Below are 22,441 nucleotides of genomic sequence, written 5' to 3' on the forward strand. Positions count from 1 at the left end.
GTTTTATTTGTTTCGTTTCAGTTTCCACTTGCATTTATTATACGGCCACGGGTTTGTTTCAATGCATTCTCGTACCTTTACTTGGTTTTATATGGTTAGATATTTCAAAGATGTGGTTACGAATTTTTGGAACCGAAACAAATACTATAGGATCTATATAGGATTTCTAAAATAAGAAACATGGAATGTGAATAACACAAAGAGAAAAGTTCGTCCATTAACTTATTGATACTGGTATATTTCTAGCGTAAAATTAAATTGTTTGTATCTTGATAGATGACATATATTTTGTAACACCCTATGTATGGTAAGAAGATGATGTAGTTTATGGCTAAGGTTGGTTTGACCATCCAGTCAGACATATCGTTACTCTCCAGAAGAAATAAGAGAAAACGCGACAAAACCTCGACCGTTCAAGAGATTCGCAAATACTAACCGAAATACCAATTGCTACATGAAGAAAAGAAAATTGGAATCGCGCAGGACAGAACCGAAGAAGAAAGGATCCACTTTCCCCCGAGTGACTCTGTTTTCCTTGCTTCTGTCCCCATCCGACACGGTTACACGGAAATGCATCGCGAGCGGTATTCACCGACGTTTTTCACCGACTGTCTGCCTCCGCGAGGTAGACAGGGGTATCTCAGGCTCGATAACAGAAAACCTCGTTACACCGAACGTCTGACCTGATATCTATTCTCGATCTCTCCAGCGCACAATTCAACCGTGTTACCGACGGACTAACGACAATTCCCTTATTCTTCCAGCGTTCGACAATACGTCGTCCGCGCTTATTCAGACGTTCGTCGTCGCGGATCGATTTTCGCTACGTCCCAGAAAACTTATGAACAAGCTCCTTCGCGGCGGATCGGAACAAAGACACCAGTGACTTCCGATCTCCTTTGACGAGTTTCCTCCTGGACCACGATCAATCATTTTTCGAAAATTGAAGATGCGTGACTTGAACAACGTTGTGGTAATTTGACTGGCGAGAAAGACTGAGGTTAATCGAAAATGGATCTACAAGCTTCATTCAACCTTTAAACTCGTCAGATATAGCGTACAACGATCTAAACTCTGACTCATATATGAATGACACGAACAAAGTTAAATTCACAATTTTATGTTGCTTGATATAGTTCGAATAGTTTTATGAAAAATAAAAGTACGTTCACGTGAACTGCAGAAAGCAAATATTTCATGCTTTTAAAGTTTCTAAAGATAAAACGGTGTAAGAAGAGTAGAGTATCGGAAGATAGTAGAATTTATGAAGGAATATCAGGGTAAGCTCGTAGAACTAAGCATATTGATTTCATGTTGCTATTCATCGATTAACACAATTTTGCTCCCTTACAATGTGCGGTATTATATCGTTGACATTGGAAATCGATACACAAAACTTTCCTTCGCTAATAATTTTAGAACTTTACCCTTCCAATTTTGAATTATTCCACTCGAAACTTTCAACGAACGAAACCTTCTTACGACGTAGCTCAACGCTGTCGTCGCCGTTTCACTAAACCTTCTCTTACACCCGCCTTATGAGTCAAACACGTTGCAACGATCGAGCTCTCAAAGCTCACGTTCGAGCCCTGTCGTTCGACTTTAAATCGTTTCCAGGAAGCTCGTAAAAAGTCACTGTAGCTCGCGTTATACAAGCCGAAAGGATTCACAGGCTCGCTTATTGGCAGCTCGTCTAGTCGGAGCGTAGAGTCGACAGCGGCGCCGTAGGTGCTAGCTGAACGGCGCTCGACTCTTAAATTATTACTCGGTTACGGGGGTTTTATTGCGCCAATAATAAAAGGCAGCGATATCGCCACCACCTTCGCTTCTACTCAGGGGCCCGTGTGTGTGCGACGTTCCGTTATGGCAGCAAAATATGATCGTTACTTACACCACGTCTCCAATGCCTCCATTGAGCGTCTTTAGCGCTTGCACGTACCACGCTGTGCGGATTTAAGTCCTGCACCAGCGGTGAAGATAGCTGACGAGTGCTGCCCTGTTCAACTACGCGCACGTTCTTCAAATACATTGTACCAAGTTTATATCAGGAATATACGATTCGGGCGATAGCGAATCTCGATGTTTCGATTTTGAATTATTTGGGACTCGTTGACAATAAAGCTGCGAGTGTTCGTGTTCGACAATGCTTTACGAGCGTTCGTCGTATGAGATTTGGTACTGAGTTAAGAGAGATTTTTTCTTGAGCGTTCGATTTTTTAGTTAACCCTTAGGGTTAAAAAGTACTGATATACATATATGTATTTAAATGTTTAGGTTTACTTTAATTCAACCGTAAAAATAATTCTATTACAAATGGTTCTTATTCTTACAGAAAGATAAATAATTATCTTCCTCGTTTATGAATTTCTCACTAAAGAGATTCAATTTTCAAATCGACACCATAGCAACCAGAATAGAAGCGTTGTTAAAAACGCAACGTGCAAGTGGTCCAAGAAACGAAAACAAATTGTAAACCGAGATTGAGTGCAAGTGATAAATTCGAGTGCTGCAGAGTGACTTTGTAGTCAGGATTTATTTGCGCCCTCAAAGTAATCGTCCATCAAAAGCTCCCTTATCGAATCCAATCCGTTAAAACTGACGTTCGTAAAACCTACGCCAATAGCGACATTGTTTCTGAACATCGATCGTTCGAGACACGAAAACATAACCGTTTCATCGTAAGATCGTTGTATAAATTTTAACGAGCATTATCACGAATTTAGTTCGAGCGATTAATCGTTTTCCGACACGGTATCACGATTACATCGAAAACTGTTTCTGGCCATGTTGCACTCGTCAACGTATCGGGTATCTTGATTGCAAGATAGTCGGCGATATTCGAAATATTCCGTGGAATATCGTCGGGCTGAATCCTCCGATGTTACCGTTTCATCGCGTTCATTAATTATCTCGTTTTACGGTCGCGACAGTGTACGTGAGTTCGCGTGGATCGAATTTACAATTTACAAATTGTAACGCAAAACAACGGCGAGTTCCGCACGGGCGAACCTCCCCATTTAAATCCGTTAATTGCTTGCGCCCGTGTTCACTCGCGTGACGAACGCGCCACTGGCGCGGAGTCGCGAAATTCTTTTCGACGATTAATAAGCGGGAATAAAAATTACAATCATTGAAAGTAAAAATAAAAATACAGACAATTTAATTAGTTATTGTTTTTTCCTTTTTACGACGGAAGTGAACCAATAAAGATAAATTCTTGTATTTTTTCTACAAGCGAAAAAAGGATGTAGACGTATTTTTTAATTATCTTTCAGTAGTTATGGCACGCATTAAATTGGTTATTCCAACGGGTTTTATTAACCTTGAAAATACTATAGACTTATAAATACTTTTACAAAAATATTTCTAGGCTTAATAGCTACATTTTAATCTTTATTCATACTCTGACTTTATATCGCCTTTTACTCGAGAAGTGAATTGTGAATTATCGTTATAAATTAGAGGATCTGTGTTCTAGTTACGTAGAATTTTGGCCAATGAATTCTTCGAAAGAGTTACCATGTTGAGTAGTAATTTGGCGAGACGTCACCGCTAAACGATAGGCGGGTGCTCACGGTCAGTCATTGTGGTCGTATCAAGCAGCGAGCAAGCTGTAATGGATAGCGTGCACGATGCACGTGATACGTTAATCAATTGCAATCGGAACACCCCGGGCGTAATATAAATTTCGATTTCGAACTTCGTTATCGAATAAATCACGTAAATACACGCCTCGTATTTTCCATAATATTATATTACCGCATTTACGTGTCGTATTTTCATTTTGTTGCTAGAATAAATTTCTATTACAATCCGTGCCTTCTTCCCGCGTTTTTAAGTTTCAAAATTCCGAGCGTGACCGTTATTAAATAAAATTAATATACCATACGGGCAAACGTCGCGTGTATAGATATTAATAGGTTTCATTTATTAATGCTTCTCGCGGACGATAGCAATCAATTTCAGCTCGATCGTCATTTTGTTCAATAAACGCGAGGCAACGTATGATAATGCGTCGAACGACGCCACGTATGATAATGCGTTGAACGACGCCGGTAACGGTCTTATCGGTTCACTACGATTTAAGCCTTTATCAGTTCGGCTGCGCGATCTCGCAAATCGACGACAAATTCCGACGAATCTGGGAAACGCGCAGTAAATCAAATAACTCGATCACGCGCTGCTCACTCGAATTGAAACAATACGAATATTCCAAACGATTTCGTTCCTCTGACGGTGTTTTATCTGTTTTACAATCTTGCTGAAGCTTGAAATGCGTTAAACCAAGTTAACATCGTTGTACATGTAGAATTTCTGTGAGAGAATATTTTTCTAAAATTCATCCGAAATGTTTGTACGGGTTAGAGGCAAATGGAAAAGGAATCGAAGGGCGCTTATGGTCAGTTAGATAGCAAAAAAGTATTGAATAATACAGGTATTTTCAGAAACAGCGACTTCAATAGACTGTTTATCAAGCATGCCATACATCACTGTGCAATGTATCTTCGGCTCGCTGGTGCTTGTTAAATGTAGCGGTACAAATTCAGAATCGATACCATTCTGAAAATGTATCGTTCTATTGTACCTTATTCTTGTTCTAATATTTCAAGTTAAAACGGTATTAAGAGAAACTACAATTTATATAAAACCTTTTTTGCGTAAGAAAAATGTATAGCAACTTATAATTTCGCTTTGTGGATCTGTTACGTTTATGTGGTAGCTAAAACATAAGTTTCATTAACTTATGTCGACTCTGGCAATGGCTGGATTAAGAAATATCTTCTGCGTCAAGGTCTCTTTACAGTCTTGTTGCGAATTCATAGCCTCGTTTCATAAATGTATGTAAATATCGCAATTCTTGGTAGAACTTTTTCTATTACTTTCCTACTACATATGTAATGGAGGTCAACATGGTGACGAACACAGCAATTAAATATAATGATGACTGCGTAATACGCTAGAATACGCATTACATGTAATTTACATTTTAGGCGAATAAGACATTTCAGAAGATTCCGAAATCTTTGGAGGGATGACACAAGCCTTGAGAGAAAGTTTTGAAGATTTTGGAAAGCTCAAGGCCCTCAAAACATCAAGGCTTCCAAAATGCCAAGGACATCAAGGAACTAAATCTTCCAAGGACCTCAGGAATTCCAAGGATTTCTTGGAAAGGAAAGTCATACAGAACCCAAAGGGGTCTGAGATTCCAAGAATCTCTGGGAACTCCAAAATTAGTTTATCGTTTATAATTGTTTTGAACCTTTTTTAAGTTTTTCATCGTTGGTTGATTAATTGATTTCATGAGAAAGTACATATTACATATTAGTAATATCCCGTGCTCTCGAAAAATCTTCCACTGGCAACGCAGCATTAGACATTTAAAACAAGCAATGAACGATCGCGGAAAGAGATCAAGACTGCAATATCGTCCATGAACATGCTTTATCACAAGTGATATACCCGAAACACGCGAGGCAGACTAGCTGGCGATGCTTCACAGAGACATCACAGGTTTATAGATCAGTCGGAGCCAAGTGGTGTCGGTGATTCTCAATCGGGGCGGTACTAACGCGCTCACATCTCTGTGCCAAAAAGTTCGCGCGTACGCGCCGTGCTCGGAAGCAAAAATGGAAGGGGTAAGAGCATGGACGAGGACGAAATATAGCGAGAACCAACGAAATAGAAAAAGAGAGGAACCGAGGAGCGAGGATAGAGAAATATATAGGGGCTGAGAGAAAGGGGCAGAGAAGCGGGGAAAAATGGGTCGGCGCCGGACTTTAATCAATGGTTTCGGCGCCAACTGGGCGACGAGGCGCGTTTCTGTAAAAAATGCGCGGCTACCCAACGAACACGATGGAAATTCGAATTGTCGTTCCGTTATACACCGACTGTGCGCCATCGTCTTGGTCGCGAACAATCCACGATTCGAATACTCGCGTGAGAACCATTGTATCATTTCGTATACGCGGTTTGTTTTACGGTTATCCCCACCTCCCTTTTTTTTTGCTTCTCTGTTTCCCTTGTTTTCTCGTCAGTTCCTATTTTTCCATGCTCTTGCTGGTTTTTGCCTCATTTTTTTGGTTTTCCAGCGTGCACCAAGTGTGACGCTCGCTGACTCACCGCAAACGCGACAGGAAAAAAAGGATTAGTGTGATGTCGTGTCAACGATGTCATCGCGGTCGAATCAAACTTCGCTTCAGCGAACAAGAAAAAAAAACGAGACTAGCTGGATGGTTGGTCGGCTGGACCGCGTTTTTGTTCACGATTCCGCGAAAATTCGGGCGCAGAAGCGCACTCGAAATCCTTGATCATCGCGAGAGATGGTTGGTTAAAGTGGCGACGCTAGTGCGAGTTACCACCGTTTCCGCGTTTGATCTGACGTCGATGTTTGCTAGATGATTTCTTAAGTGGACATTTCTTAAGTGTCATTGGTTGTAATTAACGATGCTGTTCGTTGAAAATCCTTCAGCTTGCAGTTCCTTGGTTTGACGTATGTGTGTAATGTGTCATAGTTTCATCGAGAGACAAAGATACTTGTACTTTGTATAGAGTTGATTCTGGATAGGTGTTAGTTCGAATACATCGAAAGGTTAGTCAACTGATTTTAATATTACAAAGAACACAAGCATGCTTTATACGGTAAACTATACAATGGATCGAATCCTTCAAGGCGTATTCTTGTTCCTGACAATTATAATTATGTTAATTTCGAACGATACAAACAGAGGCACGTTTGTATTTCGAGACGTTTCATATTCTGATGACCAAAACGTGGTAAAAATTGAACATTATAAGGAAGGGAAGAAGATGGACCTAAGGAAATGTTACTAAATTTAGTTAGCCAGCTTGTCAATAGCTTTATGCCTTAGTCACGAAGTCTTCGATAAGAACAGTTTTAATAATAGAAGACTGTTCAGTTTGTAATTATTCATAATCGCATCAAGTTCTATCCTGGTCTATCGCGTCTATATTTAACCAGAAACTAAATTATTCCAGTCCTCGATCATTAACATTAAGGCGCAAATAAATGAAAATAGTAACTTAGCTTCCCTGACTAAATATCATTAGCGATTAAATCTGACGTTTCATCGTTTATTCATCGTTTAACAATGAAAAGTAACCGCTCGTCATCCGAGTCAAATTAATCCATGACTCGAGGTGTAAAGCGTCGCAAAAATCTTTCGATCGTTCGCAACTCTAACGAGAACCATTTGTATTCAACGTATCGCTTTCTAGGCTCATTCATACATTAAACATAACGTACTGTACAGCCGCAGATGTAAGATAAACAAAACAATCTGAGTTTATACGATCTATTGACACCGTGGACGACAAACATCCTGACAACTGAATAACATTAAGATAATAAGTAAATAACATTTTCCTTGGTATATTCTTTCCTCAACGAAGATTTATTCCATTGCTAAATTAATACGACTAGCCGTTTAGTCAAGAATTTGGCAACATTCTAAAGATCGAAACGATATTAACATAATACGATTTTACAATTAACGATTGTAACATGATCGTCCCGTGATAAGGTTACGCTCTTTTATTAATCAAACTATAATACGATCGAGCAAAAAATTCCAAAGATTTGATGGTACCCTAATCGCGTGTTACGGTCTCGTGGAAGCATTTCTCGGCAATTTTTCGCAGATTCATTCGCAGCAGCGCTTCTTTAACGACTTTAACTTCCTTAACTCGTTCAATGGTACTCGACGCGTAAAAGCAACGCGACGCGCGCATGCTTGCACCAGTAGCGTACACTACGAGCATTTAAACTAAACGGTGGCACCAGCGCGTTCAAATTTCACCACGGGCGCACTCGAGTGTTCGTTAGACGAGGTTCAACGCGAAAGCGTTAATGGCCATCTTACTTTCGCCACGAGTTTCTCGTTGCTCGATTACTTTGTGGAACACCCCGTATAACCTAAATACGACGTACGGGGACGCACACGAGCGAACAGACGGCCGCGCGTCGGCGAACCTGTCGTCTAACACGCCGCGGCGGAAAGTGTACTCAGTCAAGCTGTCGAAGGGCAAAGCGCTAAATTCACGCCGTGCAATTTCCGGGAGCGAAGCCAGCTTCTGGAGGCTCGCGAGTAAAATGGCAAACGCGTATGTAAGCGCGTCTATGCGATGGCGTAGCACACGTGCACGCGCAATATCCTCACTTGAAGCGACACACGAAGCGACGATAAAGCGACGAGAGGCTCGAAGTGTCGTGAAAATGAGCTTTTCCGTGGAACGTTCTTAATTATGACACTCGTTTATCCTCGTTCGCCGTAATACCGTCGCCACCGTGTCTCTTGTTCTTCACGAACGCACGCATCTATACTGGGAATAAATTATATCACTAACCTCCTGGCTCCTTTGTCAAATCCTAACGCACGTCCTTGGCTAACTAAACCTTGTTTCGTACGGGCCTCTATCTTTCCCCCATCGTGTATTTCGCTATGCAAACTTACGACATACTTGCGGGAATTTTAAATTTGCTCATAAAATATGTATATCTTATGATCAACAGAAAATAAGACGAATCGTATTTTGTATAGACGTGACGTGAAATGTTTAATACTGTTAGATATAGTATAATACATCAGTTCGTGTTTTATCTACATTGTTTCTTCAAAATAAAATTTACAGGTATATATTAAAGAACTGTCAATGTAAAAAAGAGATACGTTCTGTAATTGGCGATATTTTGTATGTGTCTCTTGCTGTAATAAATAATTGCTTGTGTCTATCATCGTCCTAAAAACTGTATTCGAAATCTAAAAAATACCGTAATTCAGGTTTTAGCTAGTCAAAGCGCGATTCGTGTAAATCCCATATTTTATCCATATACTCGTTCTTCAACGATGTATTAGGATCGAAGTCATTTCGAAACGGAATACCGTTTACCAAACGTGTCTCGAATAACTGAAGTCATGTGTTTGAAACTTCGTTCTACCTTTCGACACGATTTCTCGAATGCCATTGCGCAAACGTTCGCTGCCGTGACCGTGAACATTGAAAACACACAAGCCGGCGTCGACCGTTGCGCTTTGTACGCGAAACACGCTGCGAACCGTCTGTAATCGATCGGTGACAGTCGTCGAAATGGGAAGTTGAAAAATACGAGGCGAAATTCGAACGACGATGATTTAAGTTTTGTTCACAATTCACTGTCACATAGTTTGTAACATGCATAGGCGTAGGGAGCGCGACAGCGCGAGTCAACGACCTCGATGATAATCCAGCCGATCAATAACTCTTCCGGGAGTTCGGGAATGCGAAGCGAAGAATTAATCGCGCGAATCATCGTTAAACTGCTAAAGACACGCGACACAAAACGCGCACGAGAAACGAACTGTTTAACACAATTTTCCAAGGACACAGACGCATGCACGAGGGGGTCACAATGTTCCTTCGTTTCGCAGAATGAATGCGTCGTTAACTTAATCATCGACTGTTTGCGACAAACCGCAAACACGCGACGCCGTGACCTGTGATGTATAGGGGCATTAACTTTAATGGTGCAAACTGCGGCGGAGGAATGAGAAGTATTTCATAGAAACAGGTTTCTTCGATCAACGAGTAATATAATTGGGCGAGGCGAATCTTGATAGTTGTGATTTACATGATAGTTATGGATGCTCGTAAATTGATATGCAAAGTCGAATTTACACGCGGTAGTATTTTTACGAAATTGCTAATATCGCCATTCTCATTTTTAGTACGTTCATTGCTAATCAATTTTTCGTTAAACTGTTTCCGGAATTATCGTGAGATATGCGACTGGGACAATCTTCCATCTTCGACAAACTTCCTTGCAATTTCTGAATATTTCAAAATATACGTAAATATGCTTATCTATCATTCCCTCCATCACGTAGTGTCGTATTCATATCTCTATAAAAATACTTGGCCAAAACGGCAGTCTCGCTATCGGTAAATTTATCCCGCCGCTTCTTCACCCCTCTGCCACCCATTTTTAACTCATCGTCCACAAAAGCCGTGCGTAACCATTACGTATTACCCCAGTACACCATTTTCAGGTACAATATTTTTCGGATGAAATGCGTGTACCGTTGGCGTCGGCGTCTCCTGACGTTATCCAGAAACAAATGGACTTTTAAATTGCACTCGCGACCCCCACCTGTAGTCGGTGGGAGCGGGCCCTCGCAATGGTCGCCGATAACGGATGCAGTGCCGTGCACTCGCGACAAATTTGTACCATTATATTTCCGTATTTACTTGGCCGCGTGGACCGCGGGGTCAGTGCTTTGTTCTACGCGTAATTACGTCCCCTGGCGCTTAATTCACGACGATTAAATTGCACGACCCCTCCCCTCGCACGTTCGGCGTTCCATTCCGCCCTTCGACCCTTCCGTCCAACACCAACCCACGCTCGTTAATTCCCCCGAAATAAGTGCATCGCGCGATCACCGGGACTTTCGGGTCCATGTACATACCTTGCGCCACTATCCGTTTCGTCATATTCAAGGGACAAGAAGTAATTGCTCGCCGCTTAATTACAACGTACACAGAGTGTTTCTTAACGTTTGTGCAACGCTGTAGTCCATTTCCTCCCTCTAATGCCTGTAATGCAAACACTTGTGGCTAATACGGACATACGTATGGTGGAAATCGATTTGTTGATTACGATTTGTTGGTTCCGAGCTAAGTGATCGTGATTAAGTGTGCTTTTGTGATGCTGAATGGTGGTATTACTTCGTTATCAATTGTTGAGTATTATTCTGAGACAAAATATGTATAGTCTTATGAATTAGGAATATACGTATATTTTAATGAATTTGGAATATACGTATAAATAAGAGCAGTGATTAAGTTCACAACGCTTACGCTTATGACGTGTGTGGGCACAGGAATAGGAACATCCAATTTATACAAGACGTAATATTCGTGGGCAGGGTCAACGAACTTAACTTAACTGTAAGTCACTTAACTGTTTATTTAACTGGACTACTAACATTATCGAAGGTGAAGTATATTTTATGGTAGGATACACAGTCCTAGAAATATTCGTCCATTTACCATACTCGATTCGCATGTAGGTACATCAAGGAACATAGAACATCCATACGGCATATACATATGTGCACAAGGTTACAATTAAACCGACAAAAGTTACAAGAAGGTAATATTGTCAACTGTTTCATATTCATAATTATCATACAGCAACAAAAAATTGAATAAGATAACATAATGTGTTAAAAAAGTTAAGTAGGTGAACAAATACTTATTGTAGCTGACTGTATGTAAAAATACCTTGTTATAGATCGTTATTCTTTGTACATTCCTTGTAAATTAGAAATAAATTTGGATATTAAGGAATTAAATAATGATACTGTAGGCACTGTACGCGTCGAGAAATCGTTCATATTTCTAAATACGAGTATACGAGGGAGAAAGGCATATATTATGTTAAGTTGAAATATAAGATGTCATAGTTAGAGAGAAATTTGTACACCAAGGAAGGAGACACAACGTTTCGATGATGCTTTTGGAACAAGTGGAAAGGGAGAGATTCTCTTACGTTAACGTTAGCTGTAACTGCTAATTTAATTAAGCAACGTCTTTAGTTGCGCGGTGTGCGACCTTATTCAGCGCAGAAGTCGCATTACCGTCCTTGCAAATTAATAACAGGCATTATCTGACGGCTGAGTTTCGCGGCATTAAGATACCGTCTTGCGGAAGAATTATCTTTTCGTGTACTTTCAGACGTCGGTGAAAGCCAGACGTTACATTACGAATTAAATTACGCGTTGAAAGCGCGGAAGATGTAGTTTCGAATCGCCATTGTTACGCAATGAACGGTATTGTGCGTAACGTTACATTCCAAGTAGAACCGTTATCGTATACTGTACTCCACGTGGAACATTTTAATCCATAGAAACGCGCTTTATCAGTTGTTGTTGTAATCGTATTATCTCATTCTGCTAAGTAAAAATTCTCGCAGAAATGAAAAAGGGTATAGTTTTATTAGAGTCAACAAACAAACAAGTACAAGAATCGGACGATGAAAAGTATATTTTTTTCAGAGTCAAGGATAAATGCGTTTTTTTTTTAGACTGAAAAACAAACGAGAACAAGGTCAAAAAGATATAAAAAATTGATAGTTTTTTTCAAGCACAGTGTGAATCATTAAATTGCGTAAAAATGTGTACACTTGTCCTTCCTGTTTCAAGTGTCCAAGTTTAATGTTTTATAATAAACTACTCGATGGAACTAATAAATCCATGCATGAAAATTGTTTCATTTCCAATTGTTTTATGTCATTCATAAATTTAATTTTGCCAGGTCGATTATCCGAAAAATCGCTTAACTTTGTCCCCCATTAGTGTAAATAATTTCCTATATCTTTTTCGAGCCTTTTCGCAAAGAAAGAACGAATAAAGTATCAGGCAAGACAGTATCAGTTAATAGCTGTCAATCAGGAAAAGCAAACCGAAGTTGAAATAGGGAGGTGTCGGAAAGTTCCATAGAGTGACTCCCGACTCCTAATGAAATTCTTCGAATGCACCGGATTTCCTCGTTGGCTGTGGACAAAAGGGGACCGACCACGATCGAACTCATTATAAAATCGAACCGTCCGAGAAGGATGCGACGGGCGTTCGGCTAAAATCATTCTTGACACGTAATCCCGTTACCAGGCGGGTAAAGGAGACAGGGGTCGGACAAAGCGTCCAATTAAAATTATGCAACGTCCATTGTGCTCGTTATCGCACGCCTATCACCGACAGAACCGACCGGGGAACTTTGGAAAACTCGCTAGGTCCGATGAAAGCGGCAGAAGAAGTTTTCGCCGCCTCTACCCCATTCGTACCACCCTCCCCGAAAACCGCCGTGACAAATTCGTTTTCCTCGCTACCGCGTTTCCGTATTTACTCCTGCTACGTCGCTTTGTCCTCGCGTAATTACGTTCCGCGGCAGCTTAACAGCCGACAATTACTCGCCCGGTCGTCGTTAATTTCCCTTGAAATAAAAGACGACAATGTCGACGACGACGCCACCGGTGAGACGCAATATCAGAGGGAGGAACGCGATACCAATCTTACGATTTCCACTGGCACAAAGACGATCCCCAACGTTCCCGGCAGAGATTCCTCTAACGGGACTTTCTGGCAACTGGGACCGACTGACTCGCTTTTGCAACGACGACGGCAACGTTATCGCGGACTCCAGACCTAACTGGCAGCTCGAATTGCCTGGGTTTCGGAGGAAACGTGTAGGTCGTTCCCGCTAGACGTGATTTAGGTGTCGAATAGGTTTGATTAGGTGTCGCTTCGATGACATTGCAGGGTCCATGACTACGAGACTGAAATTCGCGAAGTGATTCGTCGGTATTTTTAGTTCTTATCTCGAGGTCATACAAGGAGAGGGGAGATTATCGATTTTCTTCAGCCTATAAATATATGATTTTTCAATTATTTAGCAAAATCTATGTCACTATGTTGTATTTTTTTTAGTTAAAGAAAGATCTCGTTATCAAGATGGTTACAATACATAATTAATTATTACGAAGGTAATATATGAATGCATAAGTGAATGCAATAAATGATTTATCTTATTGGTCGTATTAGCGCTATTTCTAGAATTCTCTCTCTTAATAACAATATCGATATGTACGAGAGTATGAATAGAATATGAATAACATCGATTATAACCTGTTACGATCGGAATATCTATCCAGGTCGTAGGAGGTCAAGATAATAGAATAAAAATGAATATATTTACAAACAATTAATTTGCTTGCGTCAGTGCTTGGCGACGTTACTTACCAATAGAATACACATTATGTCTGTAATGAATTTCCATAACTTGGTATCCGAAGCAAAAATCACCTTAATCCGAACCAAAAATTCTTGCCACTCTGATTATCGCGAAACACCACGAACCTCGAGTAACGGCGAGGTTTTTCGCCGGTTGACTGAACGAGATCGTTCGAAAGATTTCAGCATCATTTTGTAACGTGTTACATAAAATTCTTGCATAACACGTTCGAACACGTTGCCGGATTCCTTAAGCTCCGACAGCTTCCGCGACTCGGCCACGATTCAGTAGGTAACTGCTCAGCACGATGAAGAGAAGCGTGGCCAGTGTTTTCGAATGTGAACGCAAGAAATGCATCTCTGGCGCACATAACACGTTGGAGCTGCGTGTTACTCGCGCGAACGAACGGTCGTGTCGTAGTCGCCGTAGATCCAGTAGTAACCTACCTTTATGACCGACGATCTCGCGAATGCGTTTTCCCTTCTCCTCTCACGTAACACGAGCGTGCAGGCTATCGCGCGATCGCAGTGCAACCGAGAAATCGCCTCGTACCACCTTCACCATCCAAGTTTCAATAACAGCGCGCGTACGTTCGACTTGCCGGCTTCGTTTCGCGCCGCGACTCGTTATAGGGTCGTTACCCCTGGATATACGGAAACGATGATATCTCTTTCGTTTCTGCTCGTACCCGGGACCAAAGTTTGTGTGCTTCGTGGATATTCCTATTGAAATCGAAACGAAAGAAGGTAAGTGCAATTTTTCATCATATTTGTTGGATTCGGTGGGTTCCTGTTGTTTTGCTGCATTCCGCAGAGAAATGAATTAACACTGTTAGCAACATTTCGCAAGTTACAAATTACAAATTATAAACGACAATATTTTGCTGTTAATACATCTAATAAATTAGAATCAATCACACAGTAGCAGTTCAAGCTTATCGATAAATAATATTCTTATATCAATTCTATATGATATTGTAAAGATCACCGAACAAATAATATACAATAATTTACCACTTGAAGATCCAAACGAGGTTACGGAAAAAGGAAAGCAAAAAGGAAAGCGAATAATCTAAATGTACTATTGGAATTACACGCATGATATTAAATTGATATTATTAACCCACATCGTTCACTTCAAGTGTTTTTCTCATTTCCTCATTTACATGCTTTAATATCATGTATTACATATCTTTATTCCATCTAACATGGCTTTGCTGTTGCAAAACAAACTTGTTTGTCGAGATACATTAAGCGTGGATAATAAACGATCCTGGTGATAAAGCTTTTCTTATTATAGAAAAATTCCGTTTTATTCAGGAAGGTGGTTGCGCTTCCGCGTTGTTTTCTATGAAATCTCGAACGACCGCGAGACCAATAGAACTCCGATCAACTTTGATCTTTCATCATATCGCTCTGTCGATTTGGCAATTAACTTGTGCGCATAAATCACGATTCGCGGCGACTATACCAACCTACGCTAGTGCTGTTGTCCATTTTCGCACGTTTTTGTGGTGAATTTTTCCTTTCTTTCTCTCTTTTCTCACTGACACCTTGGAAAGTATGCCAAGCACGTAATTCACGCCTACAGGTGTGCGTGCGTGTTCACGGAGGTTTGGCGTTCGCGCGAACGTATGCGGAACACGACTCGTGCGATCGAGTCCGCAACGAAAATGTGCTCTCACTGCATTGAAAATTAAAACAACCTAGCAGACGTATCTACTGTTTCTCAAGTATCGCCCGTACGATGAATGAGAACGAGGTTTGCCGGCAAAAAGCGTCATCGTGCGAACCGTTGAACGCATTTAATCGGATGCGTTTTGCTGGTGATGAGGTGAATATGTACTTGTACTGCGTCTTATTGCAATACGAATGAAGTTTGCGTAACCTTTGGTTGATTGTTCAGAGGTTGTCTCGCCGCAGTTGCTCACAGATTCTTGTGTAATTACGTTGCGTTAGTTTAAGCTGGGATCTTTGCTCGCAAAGCATAGGAGGAACAATCTGTCCTGGAGTGGTATAAGTAGGTATGCTGGATTCTAGGTGAGAATCTGTTCTCAAGAGTGTATCTTCAGTTTAGCGTATGGAACAGAGAATATGGAAAGATAGATAAAGAAGAGAGGAAAAAAAACCTGACCTTAACTTGATCACGTAATGTAATTAGTCGCTGTTTACGATACACATTTTATTTTGTTGTCACTCGCTTATTACAGTCATTAATATTTATGGATTCAAATCGTGATTTTTTTATATCAGAAATATTGAGATCACAGGAAAACATGCAAGTGCTCTTGACAAAAATAATCTGAGTCGTTATTAAGATAAAGGATACAAGTTATAGGTCGCAAAATTATCACAACGATCTTGATGTTTTCTTACATTATTAGATGATACGTGCAAATCTCTGCGTTACACCACGAGCGTTTTTCTTCCGATGTGTCAAATCGTACGAGTACGTGTAAAATTAGCTGCAGACTATTTTGCAGCGACATCCATAAATTGATACGTGTCTAATCGTATTCGATCATGTTGACGTATCGCCGTAGTTACATAATTCGAGATTTCCTAACTGCTGTCACAGCGAAAGCAGTGTAACCCGTAACACCGTGTAACAAGCCAATCATTGACGAGGCGCAATGTAAATAAATAAAAATATGCTTCACTCGACAAAACTACGTTCGCTTTCTCTTAATCCACATGAAGTTTACCTCTCTCTAACGAGACGTTTAAAATTTAAAATAAAATCGAGGTTTAAGACAGAAACGAGTTGTTCTGTTGCAATGACACGTAATTTGCAAATCATTTAACAGAAACAGGTATCTTGTACTTTGCCCCGTGACTTTGAGTAAATGGCAAAAACTGACGCGGGGAAAGTTTTCGGAACATTCGATCTTTATTACCTGATCACCTTTAGAAGTCGAATTGTTAATCATTCAAATCTTTCTTCTTAATCTTTAACGAATTACAAACTATAAATCAATCCGCTAATATTTTTCTATAAAATAGGTTTTCGCTAGGTGAATTTTTTAAAATATGGATACTGCAAAAGAAGAAGAACAAGAAGAAGAAGAAGATATTTTATTTGAAATCGTATCCACCTACTGTATTTCTTTCAATTTATGTATCTACCTACTCAAATTCCTGTTACAACTCTCTAAACTCTGACCAATCTCATGACCTCACCATACCTCTTCTGCCGGCACCACTCCCATTTTTGTCGCAAGCTATTCGAAAGATAGCTAAACACAAATCGGTCTCCTTTAGCCACATTCATTCTACAGTTAGTCGACGACCACCACGAAAGACGATGTAGCTGTGACCTTGATCAGCGGCATCGTCCTCGACATTCCCGTAGGATAGACTCGGAGGTGGGCAACGATGGACGCAGGATTGGCCGTGGTAGAGTGCGCGATTGGTCCGATGGTCTGTCGTCAAACAACCGCCACTCCGATATCATCGTCACTGGACGCTCGTGTGTCTTCGAACCTGCAACTATCTACATCCAACGCAAATCATTCTTCAAGGTGTTAAAAAACTATAAGAGTGTTGATCGCGACTCGGTTCGTGAACGAAGAATATTATTGGGATCTTTGTCGATTGTTCGCGTGTCTTTGGACCTGCAGCTATTCGCACCTGACGCCAGCTATTCTTCTGGTCGCTATAAAATCATAAAGGTATCATAGACGACGACCTGAGTTACAAAGCAATACTAGAATCTTCGTCTCTTGTTCCCATGTCTACGAATCTGCAGTTACTCGCAACGTGTATCATCGTCGATGCTATAAAATTAAAAAATATCGTCCATCGTGACTCGGGTAACAAACAAGGAATATTACCAGGATCTTCGACAATTGTCCGCTCGTTGAGTATGAAGAAATGTCTCAAACGACATTGAAAAAGGCGCTTGCACGCTTCCCTCGTCGGTTCTATGTGATTAAGGATCCAAGGAACATCTCACGCCTAGTGTATCTAACGAGTTCTCGAGTATTCGTGCACTTTCGTACGGTCAATAAGACAGTTTCCGGTCTAAAGTATCGCGGTCTTGCGATTGCTACCTGTTGATCGTGTCGTCTACACTCGGCCATTGCGAAATGTACAAATCGCGAGCATCCGTTGTAGTCGGTTGATTTTGTCGACTGTTGTGGGCAGACGTGCTGCGGTAGTGGTACAGTGAGGACCGCTGACAAGTTGCTGGACACGTCCTGATGTTCGTCGGATCGTGAATTTGTGACTGAGACGACGTTTGTGGTTTTTACTTCGGAACAAGTGCAGTGTGAAAGGTAGGCCATGATCCAGTTTCTTTAAGTTGGAAATTGTTTGTGGTGGTAGATACGTTATTGATATGGTTTTGATCAGAGTTATGTTTCTTTGAAATGGAAGACAGTGGTTGTAGTTTGTCGATATTTGTGAAAAGTGTATTTGATTCGTGTATTAATTAGAGAAAGTACCACGTTCGTTTTGGATCGCTACTTGTTCGAGAGCATCTACGTGTTTGGAGTGCAAATTTAGCGAAATTTGAGTACGCGGAATTGTACATAGATGTTTCATTAATTTTGAAGTCAACAATGTTTGTTAATCTGATACGGTATGTTTTCAGTTACATAAATATTTTTAGATCAATTTCAACGTTTACTCGTATTAGATTAAAAATTATATCGGAATAATTAAAGATCAATTTTGTTCCCATCACGCTTTATCTTGTAATTATCGATAAAATTACTTTCACTTTTATTACGTTTCAAATTAACAAGTAGCTTCAGGCATTTTATATCCAAAAGAAACACATTCTGAATCCCCATTGACTCATCGAACCAACGACTGTCCTTCGGAGAGAAAAGCAGTTGGCTTCGCTGTTTGCTCGCCCATACTTTCGGGGTTATTCAACTTATCCTTGACATTGAAACCGCTAAAGTAGACCGTAGAAACGAATTACGCAAACTACAGAATGAAAGAGCTACTACGAAATCTTCGAATCGTTCTCTCAGGAATATAAACGTCTCGTTACATCTGGAACTCGTTTCTCGACTGATAGTGAAAATTCTTCTTATTTTTTCCATGTCAGCATATTATATTGGGCTCTAGTTTCCCTTCTGAACAGATCGGAATTCTATTTTCTTCGGTTGCGAAGTTTTGAGCTAATCCGAATTCATTCCTTTTCGTCTTCGCTTCGTAAATCACACACGTTGATATAGAGGTCGATCATTCATCCAATCCAGTGTCCGAACGCGAGGAAAGCAGTAGGTCGTTTCAAGGATTACCGCTATGTGATCAATAATTAAAACCTGTTTGTGAATCACGATCGAATCAGAGCAAAAGGAAAGATTAGGGTAAAAGATCGTCGCAAAAGGAATTCTCTCGGTATTTTGAAGTTTGCTTGACACGAATAAATATAAAATCCTGGTATGAAAATAATGTTGTGGACGTTGAGATATTAAAAATATTTTTGTCTCTCCGTGACATGTGGCGATAACGTAGTTTCTGTATTAACATTTTCTTTAGTTGTAACCTATTTGCAAGCGTAAACGCGAATTATTACGCGGTAATAAATTATCGTCGAGCTCTTATTTAATGATAATGCTGGCATAGCTTTAGACAAGTATAGTCTCAAACATCGGTGCAGTATTTTCAGACTTTATTCAAGGCATTAATACTTGCATTACTAACGCCAGCCGTCATTTAGATACATAATTTTAGCAGCGTGCATGATCATTTGTCACGATACACTGGAACACTAGTAAGAATTGCGTTTCAGTTAAAGCGATATTACGTAATAGTCCTAAAAATATATTTTTCCATTTCCTTTCAGATCGCCAATGAACGCATACATTTTTTAACTTCAACGAATCTTTAAAAGAATCTCTCTATCAAGAATACATCGAATCATGTTGCCATCGTCGAAGTTGCTCCAGGACGATCCGCCAGAGCTTGCCAACGCAACCACCACCTCCAGGACTTCAACAAACGGACCCACTACGCAGACAACGATCACCGTCGAAGACGTTGAGAGAAACGATGACGATCCTCCGCCTTACAGCGCGATTGTTCCACCGAATCACGTCGGTTGGCCGTACAACTTTTCAGGAAATCGGTATTCCGCGTGCAATGCAACATCCTGCAGGACGGACGCGACTCCGTTGGCTGGCTTCCAACCAGGCCTGACGTCGCCAGGTTTCGATTCCCATCCCAGGAGAACCGACGGTCAACACGCGTCAATCTCGGTGCCATCAATGCCTTGCAGGCTGTTCATGTTCGGCTCTCGCAGATCTTTGTTCGCGAGAGAAAGTTCCACGGATAACATCTCCATAATCAAGGATACAGGTGGAAGGACGCGGAGTAAGTATTTTTATTAGCAATTGTGTGTTCCAGTCACTTTTTATGGGAGATTTATGTATTTATGTATTCGCTTCTTTTCAAATCTGAGATTAATGTTTTTTTTTTTGTCCTTGTACCTTATCCCAATTCGTTATTACACGGTTTTAGTAGAATAAATTTTTATTTTAATTTCTGCTGCTTATCAACGCATGTTAAATAGCGTGAGAGATTTTGTTTACAAAGTGGTCATAACGCCGCCTAAACGTATGATTCAGAAGTGCGATAATTATTTTTAATTGCATTGAAAATCGCAGCCCTATTTGTCTTGTGATTCGTAATTGTATGTTCAGTGTTTCGTACTTGGAATTGTCACGCTGCGACGGGGAATAAATTCGTTTGAATGCAAAGTGAGGAGGAGGAAGGGGGCGGGGAGAACGCGACTCTTTGCCGTGAAATTTTCCATCGTTTGGAGCACGCATGTCGCGTGTAACGAGATCTTTAATGGTGCTCGGTTTCCAGCATGCATAATTCGACCTGCTGAAGATTCATTACCATCAATTTTTTATTGTAATCACTGAATGTAACACGGCAAAATGCACGCGGTCTGCCTTTGTAGTGACATCACCTCCATTTTCTGATATTTTTTTTTTCCTCTTTTTGCTTTTGCAGAAAAGCACGGTCGTTTCACTTCGTCGTTACCTCCCTGTTCCAACGTAAAATTAAATTTGTTTTTTATACTCGTCGGCATACAAATGTCATTTTTACCAGGAGTAAAAATGAAAATAAGGAATAAAAGTTGCAATATGATGATTTGAAATTTAAATTTTTTCGTTTTTGTATTCTCGCTGAAAGATTCGAGTAATCAAAATGCCACAGAATATGTTCTACTGTGCTTTTATCGCAATCTATTCGGATACGAAACACAATGACTATTATTTTTCAGAATACGGCGCCATTTTGGTCGGTGGAGCGGTGATCATTTTCCTCATGGTCTTGTCGTTACTAGTGCGGTTTATTATGGACAAACATCTTTGGCGTGGCTAGCCAAGGATTCTTGGAAGATGATGATAAAACGTACAACGATCTAGTGCGACGTATTCTCGATTTAGACTGAATCTAGAGTTAGCATTATCACAGTGTAATTCTTCGTCGCATTGCAGGTGTAATTAGAGCGTGATTGTCGCGCAAAGAAAAAAATTCCAGTCCTGTAACTCGTGCGTCATCTGTTGTGCATACTTTCATCGTTCAATTCACCGGCTAATAAGTGCGATATTTATGCGTATTTCTGGAAGTAACATACGTTTAAGTCCTTTGTTTAAGGTTCAATGTTTCCTCTTTTTAATACACACGATCTATTTTCTAATTAAATGCAATATACTGCAGTTCTAAAGCAGTATTAGATGCGCCATAAGACAATCTGTAAATAATTACTCTCGAATATTTGTATAAACTTTTCTGTACTACCTAAATTAGAATATTTTGTACTATCTGTTTTATATCGTAGCTTTTGTACAATATTTGTGGAAATAAGATTGACAAGTTTCGAGAAGCAGCCTGCAGTTTATATTCTATTATCCAATTTAGCAAAATGCTAAAATTGCACCTTGTCGTTCATGTATTAGTAACGGAGAGCAGTAAATCATCAGCGTATCGCTACACGACAAAGCGAAGGTTACTTAAACAATTTTGTTGATCGAACGTATTCCACACGAGGACGAGTCGATAGTCGAATTAGAAGAACAAACATTGCCTGTTGACTCTCGGCCTTATATAGCTAAAATCTTAAACTACGCGTAGTCAATTGAATAGCCATAAGCATCATCATAGCTAGTCAAACCATGGTACATACTTACCTCATTTTTAGATGTAAGTATGCTTAAACGGTACACAGAACGTAAATATTTAAACTTCTTTTGAACGCCAGAACGAAATTTTTTGTAGTCTTGCAAAATGTTAAACGCTCCGTCATTTTTGTCTAAAAAGTTAAACATTTAACTTAAGCAAACTATTAAAGGAAATTGGATGTTTAACATCAATAACAGATTATTTATATTCGAAGGCTATTTGAGGTATCAGTTTGTGTCATTATCGCTGTCAAAATAATTTCAAGGCCATATAGATATCATTGAGGCATGTCATTGGTAGACAAGCTTCAAATTATTAAAGTTTAAAATTGTCAGAACTTTTAGAACGAGTATTAATACGGTCATCCAAGTGATCGCAGTCCGATTTTTAAAATCATGTCGCCAATCGTAACGACAAACGTAAATAGCTACTGTTCTTTTTCGGTAATAGCAGGTGTACCGTGTGACGATTCGACGGGTTTCCGGCAGCGCTCTCGTTTGCCCAGC

At 40.2% G+C, this 22,441-nt stretch overlaps 2 protein-coding genes and 1 long non-coding RNA gene across 22 annotated transcripts in view; 1 reads left to right on the top strand and 2 right to left on the bottom strand.

Moving 5' to 3' along the window:
* LOC126920096 (uncharacterized) overlaps nt 1-14,888 on the bottom strand; it is a 34,078-nt gene extending 19,190 nt beyond the window's left edge. For all 5 annotated transcript variants that reach the window (XR_007711888.1, XR_007711886.1, XR_007711889.1 and 2 more), the window contains exons 1-2: nt 13,791-14,888; nt 10,461-10,587 (exon numbers count right to left, since the gene is read on the bottom strand). This is a non-coding gene — a long non-coding RNA (uncharacterized LOC126920096). The remainder of the gene's footprint in view (nt 1-10,460; nt 10,588-13,790) is intronic.
* The window catches only part of LOC126920019 (farnesol dehydrogenase-like), a 68,444-nt gene extending 48,783 nt beyond the window's left edge, over nt 1-19,661 (top strand). For all 4 annotated transcript variants that reach the window (XM_050729891.1, XM_050729873.1, XM_050729915.1 and 1 more), the window contains one exon: nt 19,585-19,661. In XM_050729891.1, the coding sequence (XP_050585848.1) occupies nt 19,585-19,629 (45 nt within the window). In that variant the 3' untranslated portion in view covers nt 19,630-19,661. The remainder of the gene's footprint in view (nt 1-19,584) is intronic.
* The window catches only part of LOC126919929 (uncharacterized), a 174,744-nt gene that overhangs the window by 102,448 nt on the left and 49,855 nt on the right, over nt 1-22,441 (bottom strand). The gene's annotated exons all lie outside the window — the stretch shown is intronic.

This window comes from Bombus affinis, chromosome 1 (genome assembly GCF_024516045.1).
Source record: "Bombus affinis isolate iyBomAffi1 chromosome 1, iyBomAffi1.2, whole genome shotgun sequence".
Lineage (NCBI taxonomy): Eukaryota > Metazoa > Arthropoda > Insecta > Hymenoptera > Apidae > Bombus > Bombus affinis.